This window comes from Orbicella faveolata, unplaced genomic scaffold, assembly GCF_042242905.1.
Source record: "Orbicella faveolata isolate gen_17 unplaced genomic scaffold, um_ofav_v1 contig_26, whole genome shotgun sequence".
NCBI classification, from domain to species: Eukaryota; Metazoa; Cnidaria; class Anthozoa; order Scleractinia; family Merulinidae; genus Orbicella; species Orbicella faveolata.
In genome coordinates, this window is record NW_028301554.1 from 17,977,845 (window position 1) to 17,995,201 (window position 17,357).

Here is a 17,357-nt window from a genome sequence, read left to right on the forward strand (position 1 = left end):
TTTTTTTTTTTAATGCCGATAAATTCTTATTATACAGTAATCTCGACAAATAAACAAAGAAGCAGTGGGGTGCAGTTTTCTTGTCACGGAAGTCTCCCTTCCACAGACTGAAACAGCCTAATCCATAGGCGTTTTGTGCTTCGAAGTACACGCGAGGGCCTGGAAATTAACGAGTAAGTTCCGTCGTGAAGAATTTCGCGTCAGAAAGTGTTGGAAAAAAGGAAACGTCTGGGTAATAGCCTCACTACTGGCCTGCGCACCTGGAATCATGTCATCGTATATCTCGCGGAAAATTAACACGTGACGGTGAAACAAACAATAACAGCGCTTGTTACATGTCCAACTAGCCCAGTCATGCGCGGTAAGTGTTCTGTACTCGCCTCAGCCTTCTCGCTTTTACAAGCAGTGACAAGACGAAGATTACGTGATTGAGGCTCTGAAGGTGACATCGATCTTCAAAATCACGAGGAAACTGTCAGGTATGAGAAAACCAGCTTTTATCACGAAATCTATTATTTTTCTACATCATTTATCATTAGTTGTTTATTTCCTTGGACTATACGAAGAGGACCGCGTTATACAAGTACACTTCAGCTATATATATACCTTTGAAAGTTCACATCTGCGGCTGGCATAATTCACTGGAAAAATCTCGACTTTTTGGCCACGATTCACGCAAGCAGTTCGATAGCATCTCTGCCTGAACAAACCGTTGCGCTCTTTATGTGCCCAAACCCATTGCGCCATTCGCGGCGTTTTAATTCGCCGGAAACAAGCTCAAACCAAGCACGTAAAAGATGGACGCTATTGTGATCTATTATAATTCAAGCAGGCCGAAATTATGGCAGCTAGGATGTTTTTTTTTTTCAGTAAGTAAGTAAAATATTCTCCAATTGCAAACTGAAGTTAAACACAAAGACCAAATATTGCTTTGAAATTTTGCAACCTCCCCTTGTAAATGAACAATAGTATTTTTTCTTTTACTACACCAATGCGATAAAGCAGGTCTACACGTAGGTTTCAAAGTTGTTTTCTTTTTCATTTTATCGTTCTAGCCCGAACTGTCATCATGTTTACTCAGTGTGTTTAATTTTTAATGACGTAGTCATTTAACAAAGACCATCTTTGCTTTGTTGATTCGGGATACGCTACTTTTGTCCTCTATTTATAAATTCAAAACTTCTAACAAATGGATTTCGTAGGTGCAAGCCGTCATTAGACTAATATTTCAGTGAAACTTCATGTACAAGAAAAGGACTGCATCTACAAGATCCCTTCTTTGAAGTTTAAATGAGGTAAAGTGTTGCTGACCTATTAACAATGTTTTGAATCACGCAGATGAATTATATATGGTAATTTTCAGATCAAGAGCAGATCTTGTAAGGGTTATTTGAAGCATGCTCGTTTTCGCGGCATAGTTTAGTAGGGTCGACTTGTAGCTAGTCGACATTTGACATGTGGTTGGAAAGGAGTGAAAAAATATTTTGCTAAAGAAAAAGTAAGTGAGACAAAGCTCTTAATGTCCTTAATGGCTATGACATTTTGGATAAAATATTTATAGTTCTTGGTGATCAAGAAATGTTTATCGTGATCCAAGATAGGTGTACTTGTTCAAGTGAGATGTGGAGAGACTTCCGAGGATCATCAGTGGAAGATCGAATTTTATTATATGGCTAGCTCCGTGAGCGGGCAAGATGAATCAAATCCTGCGCTGTGATTGGCTACCCGAGCGGGCAAGATGGAGCTATCTTGCCCGCTCGGGACTACCCGCCGTGTCCCGCAAGAAAAATTTCCCCGAAAGCCATATAATAAATCCTTTATTGACCAAGCTGGTTCAGTCAAGATGGCTAGATATTGGCCTTGTTCTTTTTTTGCGAGTTTATGGACCTCGACTCCGTCTAGGTCCACAAACTCGCAAAAAAAAGAACTTGGCCAATATCCAGCCATCTTGACCTCACACTTGGTCAATAACCCATATATCTTGGCGGTGCACAATTACCTTACGCACTAGCTACAACTATACAAAATTACAAAGGTTAACTACCGGCGACATTGCTACATGAAGCAAAACTGATAACAGTAAATTCAGTTCGGTCAAGCTTTCGGCATAGAAGCCTCTTTTGCAAACGGACGTTTCATGGCCATTAGCCACTGCTCCGAACCAAGATAATTAAAATTTTGTAAACGCTGATGCGGCAGTTTGGATCCAGAATGACCCATCTGGGATGTTGGTTAGTATAGGTTGCAACCATGCAAATTTGTTTCCTCTGGAGTCATGTTTCCACGATAATGTTAGCAATGGACGCTGGAAGGAGGCCTGACCTGGTAGTAAGTTTCAAATTGGCCAGCCCCAGAAAATTACGGCCCTGTTTATTTGCAATCATCCGAGCCTTTTTCACAAAAGATCCTTTAATTTTGGCTTCATTTTATTTCAATATCAATAGGCACCATTGTAATTTTTCCAGTTAATATCACTTTGATAAACAATTGTTTATACAATCTGCAACTTTCATTTTGCAAAAACAATCAAAACTCCTTAACTCGATTCGCTTCGGGTCCTCGAATCACTTGACGTGAACAAAGCCACTGGTAACGATGGTATCCCAACAAAGGTCTTAAAATCTGGCGCTGAGGAGTTATCAAGTTCTTTGACTACTCTGTTCAACTCCTGTATAAACAAAAGTGTATGGCCTACTGAGTGGAAGAGCGGAGATTGGGTTCCAATACATAAAAAGGATGACAAAATGGTGAGAGAAAATTACAGGCCAATCACACTGTTACCATGCGCAAGTAAAGTCCTAGAGAAACTAGTGGGGGTGCAAGTGAACTTCTGCTTCCATGATCGTATATATCTGCATTCTTCCGCCTATCGTAAAGCGCATAGTTGCGAAACAACACTGATCAATTTAGTAGAAAACTGGAGACTTGCTAGGGATCAAGGAAAAGTAGTCAGTATATTATCAACAGACATGTCTAAGGCGTTTGATTCTCTCCACCCACCGCTACTATTGAGCAAGTTTCGGGCATACGGTTTTCGAGAGAATACCGTACAACTGCTAAATAGCTACCTCACAGACCGGAAATATCGAGTTAAGATCGGTCGTCACGTCAGTTCGAGTCGACTGGTAAACCGCGGCTGTCCACAAGGCTCCGCCCTTGGCCCGCTGCTATGGAACATTTTTCAAAATGATCTACCCTATGGCCTCAATGCGAAATTGTCGATGTACGCAGATGATCACCAAATTTATCATATCGGGGACGACCAGAGAGCCGTTACATCGCAACTCAAGGAGAGTGCTAATTTTGCTACAAATTGGTACGGCTCAAATCTCTTAGCCGGGAATATCAAGAAGTACCAAGCCATGAACATCGGCTTTAGTCAGAGCAGTGGTAACATCCATGTAAACGGAGAGGAAATCAAGACCACGGATAATCTTCAGCTTTTAGGCGTGACACTAGACTCCGATCTTAGTTTCTCCGACCACATAAATCTTAGCTGTAAAAAAGCTAGTCAAAGAATAGGCGTTTTAATGAGATTAAGAAACCTAATTCCTACGCAGTCAAAACTAACATTGTTCAAATGCGCCATTTTACCCTACGTTACCTACTGTCACTTAGTATGGCACTTTTGTAAAGCTAGCGATACTAGAAAACTGGAGAGAATACAAGAAAGAGGCCTCAGAGCAGTTTTTAAGGACAACAGCTCAAGCTATAATCAACTGCTCGCGAGGGCCGGTCTGCCCACATTACCTAGTAGACGACTTCAAGACCTCTCTACTTTGATGTATAAAGTTAAACATAAGTTATGCGCCTATTATCTCTGTGATTTTTTCAGCAATAACCCTAGTACGTATAACTTAAGACAATCTGACTTTACAATGCCAAGGTTTAACTCGGTGAAATATGGTAAGCACTCGATCAGATATCTAGGACCCAAATTGTGGTCAAAATTACCAAAGAGCATGAGAGAGGCCACATCTCTCAGCACTTTTAAGACGAACATCAGAAATCTCAACAATCTTGATGCATTACTAGATGATGGCTGCAGAGGCTGTCCCCTCTGCTCCTCCTAAAGAACTTTTTTTAAGTATGTATTATTGTATTATAAAATCCACTGTACATAGTCCCATAACATCTTTTAACTTGGATTTAAATTTTATTATTGTAAATAGCAATAGGTTTTTTTTTTTTTTTTTTTTTTTTTTTTTTTTTTTTTTTTCTAATTTAACTCGTTTTTGTTATGTCCCCGTATTAGTAGGGGAGTTTTTCCCCAGCTAGGTGGTTGATGACATTCTTAATAAAGTTTCTATCTATCTATCTATCTTGTGCAAACCAAACTTTTCAATACAAAACTCATGAAAACTCGGGAAGAGCAGGCAGGGCAGTTTCGTAAAACTATTGGTGGCGTATGGCCAAGTGTTTAACAAAGCGTTTTTGATTGACACGGCAATCTTCAGTCTTTGTCATGCATCCACTCCAAACTCAAACCGATTTTGACGAAGTTGACTAAAGAACTTAAAACCAGTTCAGTTGAGGTTCTTGTTTATAGGGCTCGTAGATGTATAAAACGTTTTCTTTTTGACGTTCACTAAAGAAAAGTACACGATTTTAAAGGGCACATGCTGCGAATAAAAACATCTTTGAATGCGTTACTGAACGGAAATCAAATGTAAACTTGCTAACACTTGACTTGATCTTATATGTATTAGCTTAAGACCCTTCACAACTTGTTTGAGCCTGTCCCAGTCTTTGAAAATGGAACAATGAACACGTTGATCTGACAGTATGCAACAGTTGGCTGGCTTGTTAAAAGCTACGCTATCGCTGTTCTAACTAAAAATCCAAATTTCTGTTAGAAATAGGCCAGCTCACAAAAGGGACACATCTTCACGGAGATTCAAATATTTCGGAATTAACTCGGTTGCCATCCTGTCAAACAACCTACCTTGCTGGACACATTCAAGCAAGCAAATAATGGTAAAACTAATCATGCATGGAAAAGTGTTGCATGCGTTGCAGCGGACTTACACCCCATAAAAACTGAGTTCGAGTCAGGTGTTGGAGCCCGTTGGGGCTAAGTTCTTACAAACTGCACATACGAATGTATGGAGCGTATCAGAAACACACTAAGGAGTCTGACGTTGACATTACCACGTACTGAGTCACTTAAATTTTGTGTAGGTGTTGTACTGGCGTAACTGAAAGCAACTTAATTGCTTTGTTATGATAATCAAACATCTCGAACTTTCATTCATACTTTGTCGAAGTTGTTAATAAACTATGACTTATTGTCATAAAGTCTTTATGGAATCTTAAATGCCGCGTAAATGCTTCAAATAGTTGTTCTCCGATAGTTATTAAAGTTTTTCATGTATATTTGTCAGGGGTTTTTTTCACGTACTTATTTCCGTTGAAACTACTTTTGCATAACAACTAAAGTTAGACCTTTGACGTTGTCATTGTGAACAACGGAATATGAATATATTTGATCACAATACGAAATCTTCCCACGGTTAAATTCCTTCACAACAAGACTGCCCGTCGACTGTGTTAGTTAATCTTTGGGACAAGGTAGCAACGCTTCAAACGAATCAGATACCGGAGTTTCAATTGCCTCACGAAGCGAGGCAAAAGGTTTGCCAAATATTTGGGTTTATTATAGAAGCAGTCAGACTACGAGTGCTCCAGGCGATTTATTAAGTTAAAAATAGAGAAGAAGAGATCACTAATGTCGGCTTCGTTGTCAAGTTCCATCTCGAGCTTTAAATATGTGATCATCTCTCGATACTGCTATGGACAGATTTATCAATAAGAGAACGATGCTGTAAGCTGAAAGTTATTCGTAGCCGGCAAAACTGTTGTCCATGTATTTACCAGGATTTAAAATTATCGCGTTCGCGGTTAGTGCACATGACCACCAAAACTCGGTTGCACTTTTCGTAATTCAGATTTACAGTTTTCTTTTTGTTGTGTACATGTATTTTAAAACGATGTTGTCGAAATAGCGGCTTAAGAAAGAAACATGAAGCTTTCTACCTGAAAGGTGTGCTTCAGTTATTTAGATTTCGAAATCCACCATGCTAAACCACGTCAAACGCCGAAACGTACGTGAGTCCTTCACCTAAAAGGAAAGGGACATTACACATTATTTTCACATTTGGGAGGCAAAATTAATCATCGATTTTGAAGACATTTGACAAAATTGATTGTTTTAAGTTTCCAAATTTACTGATGAGCTGAACAGTAAATCCGTGACTGCTTTATCTAATTAGCTTATCTGGTCATTTAGTGAGATAATAAATGTTAGCTGCGAATATGAAATTCAGGAGCCCGTTTCTCGAAAGTCCCGAAAAGTTTTCCCACCCGGAAAGCCGTAGCAAAATCTCAAACCTTTTGATTACAGAGCTGTTTTATTAACATATTCTAAATATTAACCGAGGTTCTCTTCATACAAGAAGTTTCAGGCGTATACACCTCTCTGTTTTTAGATACAGATGAACTAAAAATGGCTTGACGGGTCCGAAAAGTTTCCGGGGCTTTCGAGAAACGGGCCCCTGGAGTCTTAAGTGGGTATTACCTTTTGAAAACGGCACGTGTTCAACGGGTTAAATTAAAAAATTCCAAGTGGAATTCTGAGTTGAATTGTTATTGTAAACGTTTGCCTTAATTCTTCCAACAACACGATCTGCCTACTCTTGAAAATTATTCAGATTTTCTATTTATTGTGTTAAGCTATGAAGTCACCCTTGAAAGAGAATTAATTATGTTTGTCACGGTTCATGCTTTTCAAGGGTCATTTACTGAGGTCTTTTATATAAAAATAATAATTTTTTCGACAGCGAGGACTTGAATAACTTTCAACAAGAGGTTAATGCACACGACTTTGAAACGTAATTATTTTTTTTGACTGATCATGAGATTTAATTTTTCTACTATTTACAAGTCAATTAATTGAAAATGGCATGGCCGGTATTGCCTCAGCAAATTAGTAATCACAATAGAGATATGGTAAAGATGAAAGTTAAATTTGATACTCGTAACTTCGAGAAATATATGCACACATGCTCTCCTATCCTATGCGTAAGTTGGGTCGATTTCTTAATAATGCCTGCATCAAAGGCGGCGCACTACAGTTGTTAACTCATGTAGACTAGTTTAGGGTGCCTGGGGCGACAACAATTCGTTTGGAGGCAACCGCCAGTGCAAGTGATAAAGTGGGTGGTTTGTTGCCCCATTTCAGACCATGTGATGATACTCTTGAGAATTCTTGCTTTCAAATTTTCAAATAGTCGCGTGTATATGAATGGATTATTTCTAAATGAATAAAAGAAAAATTCTCTAGAGAAAACCACGTGGTCTGTAACGGGACAATGAACCTTCCAAGCTAAAAGGGTATATTGACCTTGGAGGGAAAAGAAGACTGAAGTTGAAGTTTATGTTAAGTCCAGGCCAACTCATTACCTGTAAACTTTTTTTTTCAGCTTTGAAAATCATGACCTTTCTGTCATTAGGCTTCGTAGTTTTGATTTGCGCTCCATCTCTTGTGACAGGTAAGGATGTGCTTAAAACTGAATTTAATTTTTAATTATTTGATCCAGACATTTTTTCGCAATAGAACGTGAAAAACCCCCCAACAAACCAGTCATTTCTTTGAAAACAGACAGTGAACGGAAAAACTGCCTCGAGCGACTATAAGCTTGAAGGAAGTAACTGAAACCTAAGTCATATTGCTGGCTTATTCATAACAATAACAATTTCCTCAAATGTGTTTGGTGCATAAACTGCAGTATTTTGCACTAATTAATGAGCAAAGTTGTATTCGGACAGTGTGTAATCGGACAATTGACTGTAATCGGACACCTGTAATCAGACAGTTACACGAGCCAATCATTTTAAGTCCTCTCAACTAAATCCACCAATCACAACATTGATTACAGTCACTGTAGTAACCAATTCAAATGAGTGACTTTGAAATTGTTATCTCCGGCGACTATTTTCAAAGAAACTTAACAGCCATTTTGCAAGCTATTCTCCATATTTGTAATCACCATATTTAATTCATATGAAACTTTTACTCAGTTTTTGAGAAATTGTAATAGTTATGATTTATTTGTAACGGGACACCTTGTCGTCCAATTCTTATACTCGTGATTAACAAATCGGACTCCGCTTCGCGGTCGTCCGATTTTGTTAATCACTGATATGATTACACCCCGAATTGGACTTGCTCAGTTCTATTACAATTATACAGCATATCTCAGATATGCTTAAAGACTCTATTTCTTTTTCTCCACCGCAGGAGCTACTAAACCTTTGCCGTCAGTGTACCTCCAAATGGACTTTAAATTCACCTGGTCAGAATTCTGTCTTATGGAAACATATTTCAAGACAAAACTTGCCGAATTACTCCTTCAGGACAACGGCGAACCTATTAACGCAACACAGATATACCTCATTAATTTTGACGATAACTGCCCTGCGAAGAACAACGTGGACAAGGCATCACTGTTGTTTTACGTGATTAAAGCTGACGGCACTGTTGATAAAGACATGACTAAACAAGCGTTCAATGTCCTTTATTACTTGGTTGAAAACAATCTCGGGCGACTTTTTGGACCAGTATTTGAATTAAAGGTAACGTGGTTAATTTCCTGGCTATCACTGTGCATTTACTTATTTCTAACAGTAGGTGTCAAAAAAATGATCACGGACACAGAAGCTGTCCTCGAAGCAGACACACAAAGAGATGATAGTTTTGGACAAAATGATAAAAAAAATAGTTTTACATATTTGGCATTGCGCACGATTCATTATGCCTTTATTTATAGATCGAAAAAGTTTCGGCAAAAGGCGAGGAAGCTCCAGCTAAGCCTACCGGCTTCACAGAGATGGAAAGAACCTACATCGCCATCGGAATAGCAGTCGGTATCTTGATCGTCATCATCACCATTTTGGTTGTAGTGGTAAGTGCAACTGATTATAACTGCCGCCGCCGCCTCCTCCTCCTCCTCCTCCTCCTCCTCCTCCTCCTCCTCCTCCTCCTCCTCCTCCTCCTCCTCCTCCTCCTCCTCCCGCTAGTGCTAGTGCTACTACTCCTACTCCTTCTACTTCTCCTCCTCCTCCCCATTCCTTCTTCTCCCATTCGCTTAATCCTTCACCTCCAGCAATGCGACAAATTAACTTGAATAGACGGGGATAAACTTCATCAGTTTTACCACTTTTTTTTACTAACCGTGCTGTTACGTTTTCTTGGCATATATATATGACTGATAAAATCCCTTCATCTGAAAAAGAGAATTCACTTTCCTTTTTCCTCCCTCCCCTCCTTTCTGTCTTTCTTTGCTTACTTGATTAGTTTTTTATTTATTCATCTAATAGTACTTGATCAAGGATCGAAAAAGACGAAAGCGTAACGGCGAAGCTAACCAAACACAGGAGTTCATTGGAGAAGAGAAAAAACTACAAACCACTGAACAAGAGCCTTCAAATGTCAACGTATCTCCTTATGTTCACGTCGAGGAGGTAAGCTGATTTTCTGCATTAACGTACAGCTGCAATTTATAGACTACAAGTGCGGCCCCTATTGGGCAGTCGAAATACAAGGCTACTTGTACAAGTTCGTAAAAGCTTTCAGTATTAGAGGAGCTCAGTCGCGGTATTTTGATATATTTTGGCTACGTACAAAATTACAATTAAATTGAAGGAAAGCTGAAAATAGTAGTTTATTAAGAGAGAAAAACACCAAAGAGATAATAATAAATCATAACGGATCAAGTATGGTTAAGGACAGAGAAGATCAACACGGATTGCGAACGAAGAACATGAAAAATTTAGGCTAAACTCTTCAAGATGCACAAACTGTGACGTAGCTCCTTTAATTAAACTATCGTGGCTGGCTGGTAAATCATATACAACGCCGTTGCAAGACAATTTACTTGGCGTCAATGGTAGAGGATTTAAAAAATACTCCAGCAAGCTTTCCATCAAGAGAACTGTGAGTAGCAACATACAGTATACATGATAAGAAAAACCAAAAAACTTTCTAATCCACAGTGCCATTTTGAAAACAGTTTTTCACGTGAAATGCATTCTCCGACAGCAAAAGTTATTTTAATAGACCCTTTATGTAATAGACGTATTCGGCTGACGTGTTTACATCCTTGTTGCCACCCAATTCAGACCACGTGATGATTCATTAGGGAGGTTACAGTCCTCCGTAGGAAAAAAAATGGCGACTGGTACATTTACCCATAATTCTTACCGCATGAAAACCTTAACAACGTTCATAAAAACGTACGGAAACGTCAAAAATCTCCAAACCTAGGCTACTTAATGTCTTTAGTACAGGGACAAATATTTTAAAATTTTGGCTTTCTTTGTGTCTTATAGGCTGTGTTAGGTTCGCAAGGCATTGTGGTAAAATGTACAGCGGCGATCTTTTTTCCTACCGTAGATTGTGCAATTTGCGTCTCGCAACTGATTGCATGGGTGTATGTACAAACAGAACAATTGTAACCTCCCAAATGAGTCATCACATGATCTGAATTGACCTGTATCCTTTTATGAAAAATAACTGAAATTTCGTGTTATAAACGTACATCATTCCGAAAAATTAACCGTAAACCGTCAAATGATCTAAAATACAATCGCCAACCGTCAAAACGGCTTATTTTTAACCGTCAACCGTCAAAGAGACCCTCCCCCCCCCCCTCCCCATTGGAACCCCTTCTACTGTGTCGGTGGGTAGTCCGTGTTTTTGGGGTTTGTCGCATAACTCTAATCCAATATTTGTTTCTTCAACTTTGACAGCCCAGCCACGCCGAGACGAAGTTCTAGAGTTCCAGGTTATACACCAGCAGCTTCTAACCCGACAGAGGACTTCAACGTATAGACCAACTGAAAAAACGACGTTGTAATTGTCTATATATTTCTTGTATTATATCGTGTCTTTGTTAGGTCTCATTTACGCTCTTTTCAAATACTGTTTAACGCTAATTGCACGTAAGATTAAACAGTGCGTCATTTTCAGATTGAACACATCCATGTACAAGTACGGTTCATCAACGTATAATTCCCTTATGGTTTAGTGTCATCTCCTTCATATCCTTTTACCTTAGGAAAACAATGCAAATTATATATTTCAAGGTTTCCTTGGGAATAGCGCCATCAATGTGCGGATAAATCGTAACAAAGCTTCTCCAGTTGTCCTTTTAAGCTTTAACAGGTCATTGCTTCTTATTACGATATCAATAAAAATAAGCGTAAGACATGCAGATGACGAGGAAACTTCAAATCACTGACTGAGAATATTTCCTTAATCGATAATCGATTTCTTCCAGCTATACTGTTATACGAAATATAGCACTTATACCAGGGTATTCTCTTAAATTTAGACAAGAAGAATGTACCCTTTTGTTTCAACGCTTCAAGGTTATTGACTGTTATAGAGAATATGCCCTCTGAGGTTAAGTTGCATGCGGTTTTGATTGGCGTGCACATGTATTTTCAAATACTAATGCCAGTTTAAATTTGTACTGATTGTATTGTTTTATAGTTATATAGCCACATAAGCACAAGGGAGAGGTGTAAAGACACGTGTTCTCTTGCATAATTTATTTGTTTTTCTATTCATTCATTTGTTCATTGTTCTCGCTTTAATTGCTTCCAATTTAAAAGAGAATGGCTGTAATTAGTAATAAAAGACAGAATTAACACCGAAGCAAATAAGAGTTTATAGCTACTATACATATGCACAGTTTCACTGAGGTCGTCAATATATGAAAGTGCATGAGAAATAAACAGTCAAATTAGCACAATATTATTATTTCTATCCCTTCTCCTCACGCGCCATTTATAATCAATATTTCCCAAGTGCCCACTTCTCAAGTTTTAAAGCATATGCTAAATTGAAATCGTATTTATGCAGATCGCTGGATTTGTTGTCCCATGTGAATTTAACAATAACCAGCACAGCTGTCGGAAATACTTTTTTATTAATTTTCTTCTTTCTTTTCATTTCTTCAAGAAATTATGGCGCATTTCTTAACAAAAGACCTAGGAAGCCAACTGACACATTGAGAAAAATCAATTAAGTAACTGACTCATTTTCATAAAAAGAGGTCTCCATCACATTTTATCATATTTTTTTGGATAAGTTTTATCAAAATAGGGTAAAGACAAACACGCTATGATATTTGGTTGTTTTGAAAGGTACCTTAAAATTGTATATATTGTCATCCTTGTCATAACTAGAAAAGCGCTGCACTTCTTAAATAATTGTCAAGACAATATTGTAGAAAATATGATAAACTTGTTGGCAATGGTCGCTAATTGGCGCTCAAGAAGGAAACAAACAAAACTCGTCCGCGGGAAATGTACACTCAGACGCCAAAGCATTATCTGAGAAATTGCGATCAGGATTATTTTTCTGCATTCTAATTAATATTCTCTTAACAAGAGTTGCGCGACCACTAGTAAGCATAGTAAATAAAGTAAGGAGCTTGAAGAAATTCACCTGATCGCAGTTCAATAAATTATAACAGAAGTTTCACATCGCGCCCTCATCAAATCCTTCGAGATAGAGACACATGATATCAGTGAATTTGATTCTCAATTTCCATGCGGATGTCTACAACGATACCACGATCTTTGATTGGTCGCTTCTCGCCTTTTATCTTCCAATCAACCAATGAGAAGCATTGCACGAATTTCTCAGTGTATACTACGTCACCGGTAAATAATTTGTCGGGCGGAATCTTCGATGAGTTATATTTTTCCTCACGCTACGGAATTCAATAAGGACAGTAAGGTAACCTAAGTGTGTTTTAACATTTTGTGGTCGTCTGTTTTGCCTCTCATTTCACCTTGGCCAAAGCGGACGAAGACAAACCATATAAAAATAAGGCTTAGTAACAATAAGAAACCTTTACACGGTGGGAGGCCATGGGAATACTGGCGTCGATGGCCCACCTTGATCTAAAACGCTTGTTTAAACCTCATAAGAGGTTTACATGTCCATTCGAGAGAACGTGAAGACCTGAGAAAAGGTAGTCTGTTCCAAACGTTAGAGCGAATTTGGACTCATCATCAAAAATGTCAGTCTGGATAAAATTTTATTTCGATTTCCAAGTCTATGAATAAATTTAGGAAGTCAGGATTCTGTTATTCGCAAGGCAAACATCTCAGATTATCAGACAAGTATTTCAGCGAGACTCATATAGTTGAAAAAGAAAATTGCTTTCTCCAAATTAGACAAAGAAAAAAAATTACAAGCAAGTGAGCCACTCATTGAGCACTATGTTTATCAGAACTTTGTCCTTTGGGCAATGACCATCAACGTTTACATTCACTTATCGCCTTGGATCAGACTGTGTGCATTTACAGCTTTTCACTATGCTTAGCAACCGAGTTATAAGTCGTCTCTCACGCAGACACAGTTGCGAAATACAATAAAACCTTTGTTGTCACCCATTAGCCCGAAATAGAATCGGCAACTTTCAATCGGTCGTAAATATACTTTCCTTCACCTTGTTACCTAAATACTCCCATGCTGGCTAGCACCTTGGTAACTGTATCATCCATATTGCGCTCTGAGTACAGAAAACTATTTTATATTTTACTCATGATTCCAGAGAAGGAAGACAATAGTTTTGAGTGTGTATTATTTAGATTTATATTATTCATCATACAAAATGACTATTTTTGAATGCAATTTACTCAAAATGTTGTTCACTTTAAAATAGGAGTAAACCTTATGTTTGTTTACCTTTGAAGTAGAACACCTCGAAGAAGTTTGCAAACCAGTTGTACATAATGTTTTTTGCTGTCAAATCCTAATCGCAGGATAGAAAGCGAGATAAAAATTGTTGTATTTACCATTTTATACGCGTTTAAATTAGATCTAGCAAAATACAGCTCTAATATGTCGTGAAATCTCTAGTCTGTGAAGGCAGTTGAAACACTCTCCATAGAACGTCAAAAGTTCGTAAAATCTGTCTTGTATTTACGAAAACGAAAAGCAATAAAAGTGGGGACCGGATATAACGTATATTTTGAAATTGTTTAATGAAAAAAAAATGCCATTCAGAGATCTTGTAGTAGGAACGCGACACCGCAGAGCAAATTTGCCTACTTTAAGTAGTTTTCCCGAGGATTTCACGTCCTGATCACGAGGAGAAAAGTATTAAACGAAATCTGACATACATATATCAAAACGACATCAGAACATGTTTTTTTTTTCTTTAGGTAATTTCGTTTATATCTAGCTAAGGCGATCGCAGCTGCCTTGATGATGATTTGCTTTTGTTCTTCTTCCATGCAACTTCCTTTTGACGTCAACTCAAAAATAAGGACGAGAAGAAAAAAAAAAACAGAATAAATTATTAAATAAGACATCTTGCCGCCAGAGTTCCGCAATCAGTCGTCAGCAAGGTTGGCTGGTGAAGGACGCCGTCGAGGTAAGATGCCAAACTCCTTGATTTTTTTAGTTGAACACCAATTGACGATTCTTTGACGAGAAGAATTTTAACTTCACATTCTTGCGTTGAAAAGTAATTAAAATCGATCGTTGGCGCGCTGTCGCAACATTTTGTTGCAAATTTTGTCGCAAAATTTTGTTGCCGTAGCACGCTGTGCAAAATGTTTAGAAACACTTGAAAAAAACCTGCAATACTGTCACTAGGCGAAAAAAGGTTTCTCGAGTGTTTGTTTAGTGACATCTTTGCCAATGACCCTCAGAACTTGACTATTGCATAACCTCGATATTTTCTTTAAAATTTTCTCTGTTCCCAACTGAAAATCAAAATGACTTAAGAGAACTAATATTATATTTCTAGAGCATTTTAACTGCCCCGGCCTGTAAATTACGCGCACAACACCAATAAACAATTGTACTCAAGCTTACTTACATGCAAACTATTTATTCTCTGTCGTACACTAAGTTATTTCTGTACATTATAAAGTTTTAATGCGATATTTTTTTACGTCGTCTGGGATAACAAGCAAATGAAAAGATTTTTCAAAAACACAACACAGAACCAAATTTATCTTCACAATAATCATGATTAAACCAACGTTGAAATATAGTCAGATTTATACAACTTTTTACAGTTTTTATAGATCTTCAATGCTTTTAAGTAATCAGCCTTTAATATACAGTTGAACCGTCAAAATCTTACAAAACTGATAAACGAAGGTTGTAATGTCTCGACTGAGTTGAAATCCTCTTCCAAAGCATATATCAGCAAAGCAAACGTCTCTTTTGCTTTACACGAAACGAAAGAGGATGTGCCATTATCAGCAGTGTTTTTTCCATTTTTTCCCGTCTGTTTTGCTTTTTTTGTTAATAACGTACAAACATTTGATGACGCAGAAAAAGGTTCCGGTGAAAAGAAGCGGTATAATGCACAAAATTTAAATTTCAATACAGGTAAATTAATTAAATAAACTAAAATGTTTATCACTCTGGATAGTCTCATAAGCGTAGGCGCGCTACACGCATACAAGAAGGTTTACATGCTTGTCTACGATGATTGGGTCAATAGCAAAACCTGGCACAATATCAGTGAATTACAAGACATAATGATCGTCCTGTCTGGTGAAATATAAACCCAAAGATACCTCTTCAGTTTGAGGTTTGTTTCCAGTTTTCGATGCATTTATGAAAAGCGCAATCTCGCTAGCTTACAATCCTAAATATATACAAAAAAAAAAAATAATAATAATCGAAATGCTATTGGTCGATCTCCCGAACCATCATAGACGATAACCAGCCATGTTCTTCGTGACACTTGTCTGGTCGGGACGCTTGATCTCCCTTGCAGTAGCTACAGTGGCGGAAACTTTTTCGAAAGCCAAGCTTTCAAATTCAGACAACACGTACGTCGTGTAGTTACCTATTACAACCAGACGTGTTTAAATTCGAACGAAAGCTAAGCAACGCCAGGATTAGAATAACAAGGGTCTGGGTTGACCGATATAAAAGAAGGCAATGCACAACACCATTTACTTTGAGGATCACCCTTATCATGACATAGCAAGAAATTTATTTTACTGAACCTTCCGCATTCAGTTTTGTAAGATTCGTGTTCGGTCGATTATGTACGAAATTTCTCAGATAATTGTCATGTGCAGGTTTCGTTGAAATTTTAATCCAAAACTCGCGTAGAAATTTCAGCTTAGATACAAAACGTATGGGTTATTGACCAAGTGTGAGGTCAAGATGGCTGGATATTGGCCGAAGGCCAATATCCAGCAATCTTGACCGAACAAGCTTGGTCAATAAAGGATTTATTATATGGTTTTCGGGAAAATTTTTCTTGCGGGACACGGCGGGTAGTCCCGAGCAGGCAAGATAGCTCCATCTTGCCCGCTCGCGTAGCCAAACACAGTGCAGGATTTGATTCATCTTGCCCGCTCACGGAGCTAGCCATATAATAATGAAAAATATTGCTAATTTAACTTTCATAATTCCACCATGGGTAATATAAACAGCAAGACGTGATATTTATTGGCGACTACCCTTCAAAGAAACAACACCACAGTAGTGCTTTGAGTGTGCCATATGTTTGGCATGCATTCTGGTTTTGTTTTCCAGGGCACGGTCACGAAAAACGAGCACTGCTTGCATTAAAACTGACCCAAGATTAAAAAGTCTATTATGTTAGAAAACATAAATAGGTTGCTCGACTGGCATCCAGTGTAAAGAGATTAAAAATAATTATGCATCCATCACATCCAACTTAAATGGCAAACGTCACGACTGACTACTTTTCCTTGTTAATCAGAAAAAATTAAAGATCAAAATAAAATTTCACGTTACGATCCCACACTCAGTAAATTACTCACTTTTTACGAAGAGAAAAGCAAGTGATTGAACGCAAATGGTAGGATTTTTTGCTGTCTGTAGAAAACAAACAAAAAAACAAACAAACAAGCTTCTAGTCTCTGAACACACCTTCTGGGGCAAAAGACGACAGCGCTTTACTCCTCTCTTCAAAGTAACAATTAAGACAACAGACGAAATTACTTTTACAGCAAACGCAAAACTACTCATGTTTGCGAAAAAGCGTAACATCTGTAGACTACAAAGAGCGGGACACTTGCTGTTAGCGAAAAATAAAACAAAGAAGCACACTTTTTGCAGCTCTTAGGTCAAGGTAATAACCGCAATTATTGTATTACTCGAATTAAGTTTTTTTTAGCCATAATCTGTGGGTTTTGGCCTCAGATCTGTGAGTAAGATATCTATGACAGGAAAAGCTATAATTGAGTCAGAAGAACTTGAAAAAGTATTTTGGTGATTCAGGACCTTCAGTTCTATATTGATCAGATAAGAATATTCTACAGATTTGATCTTG

The 17,357-nt window shown here is 38.0% G+C and overlaps 1 protein-coding gene across 4 annotated transcripts; it reads left to right on the forward strand.

The window, feature by feature from the left end:
- Positions 1-5: 5 nt before the first annotated feature.
- LOC110040006 (uncharacterized) lies at positions 6-11,816 on the forward strand. Of its 4 annotated transcripts, XM_020745192.2 has the most exons (7): positions 6-479; positions 1,203-1,295; positions 7,482-7,550; positions 8,300-8,634; positions 8,829-8,963; positions 9,379-9,522; positions 10,810-11,816. In XM_020745192.2, exons 3-7 carry the CDS (start codon positions 7,493-7,495, stop codon positions 10,834-10,836), a joined length of 699 nt encoding a protein of 232 aa, XP_020600851.1. In that variant the 5' UTR covers positions 6-479; positions 1,203-1,295; positions 7,482-7,492; the 3' UTR covers positions 10,837-11,816. The 4 variants fall into 4 exon arrangements, with proteins under 4 accessions (XP_020600851.1, XP_089151507.1, XP_089151506.1 ...); XM_089295381.1 differs by lacking the exon at positions 1,203-1,295; XM_089295380.1 differs by lacking the exon at positions 6-479 and having other exon boundaries at positions 1,169-1,295.
- Positions 11,817-17,357: the final 5,541 nt, after the last annotated feature.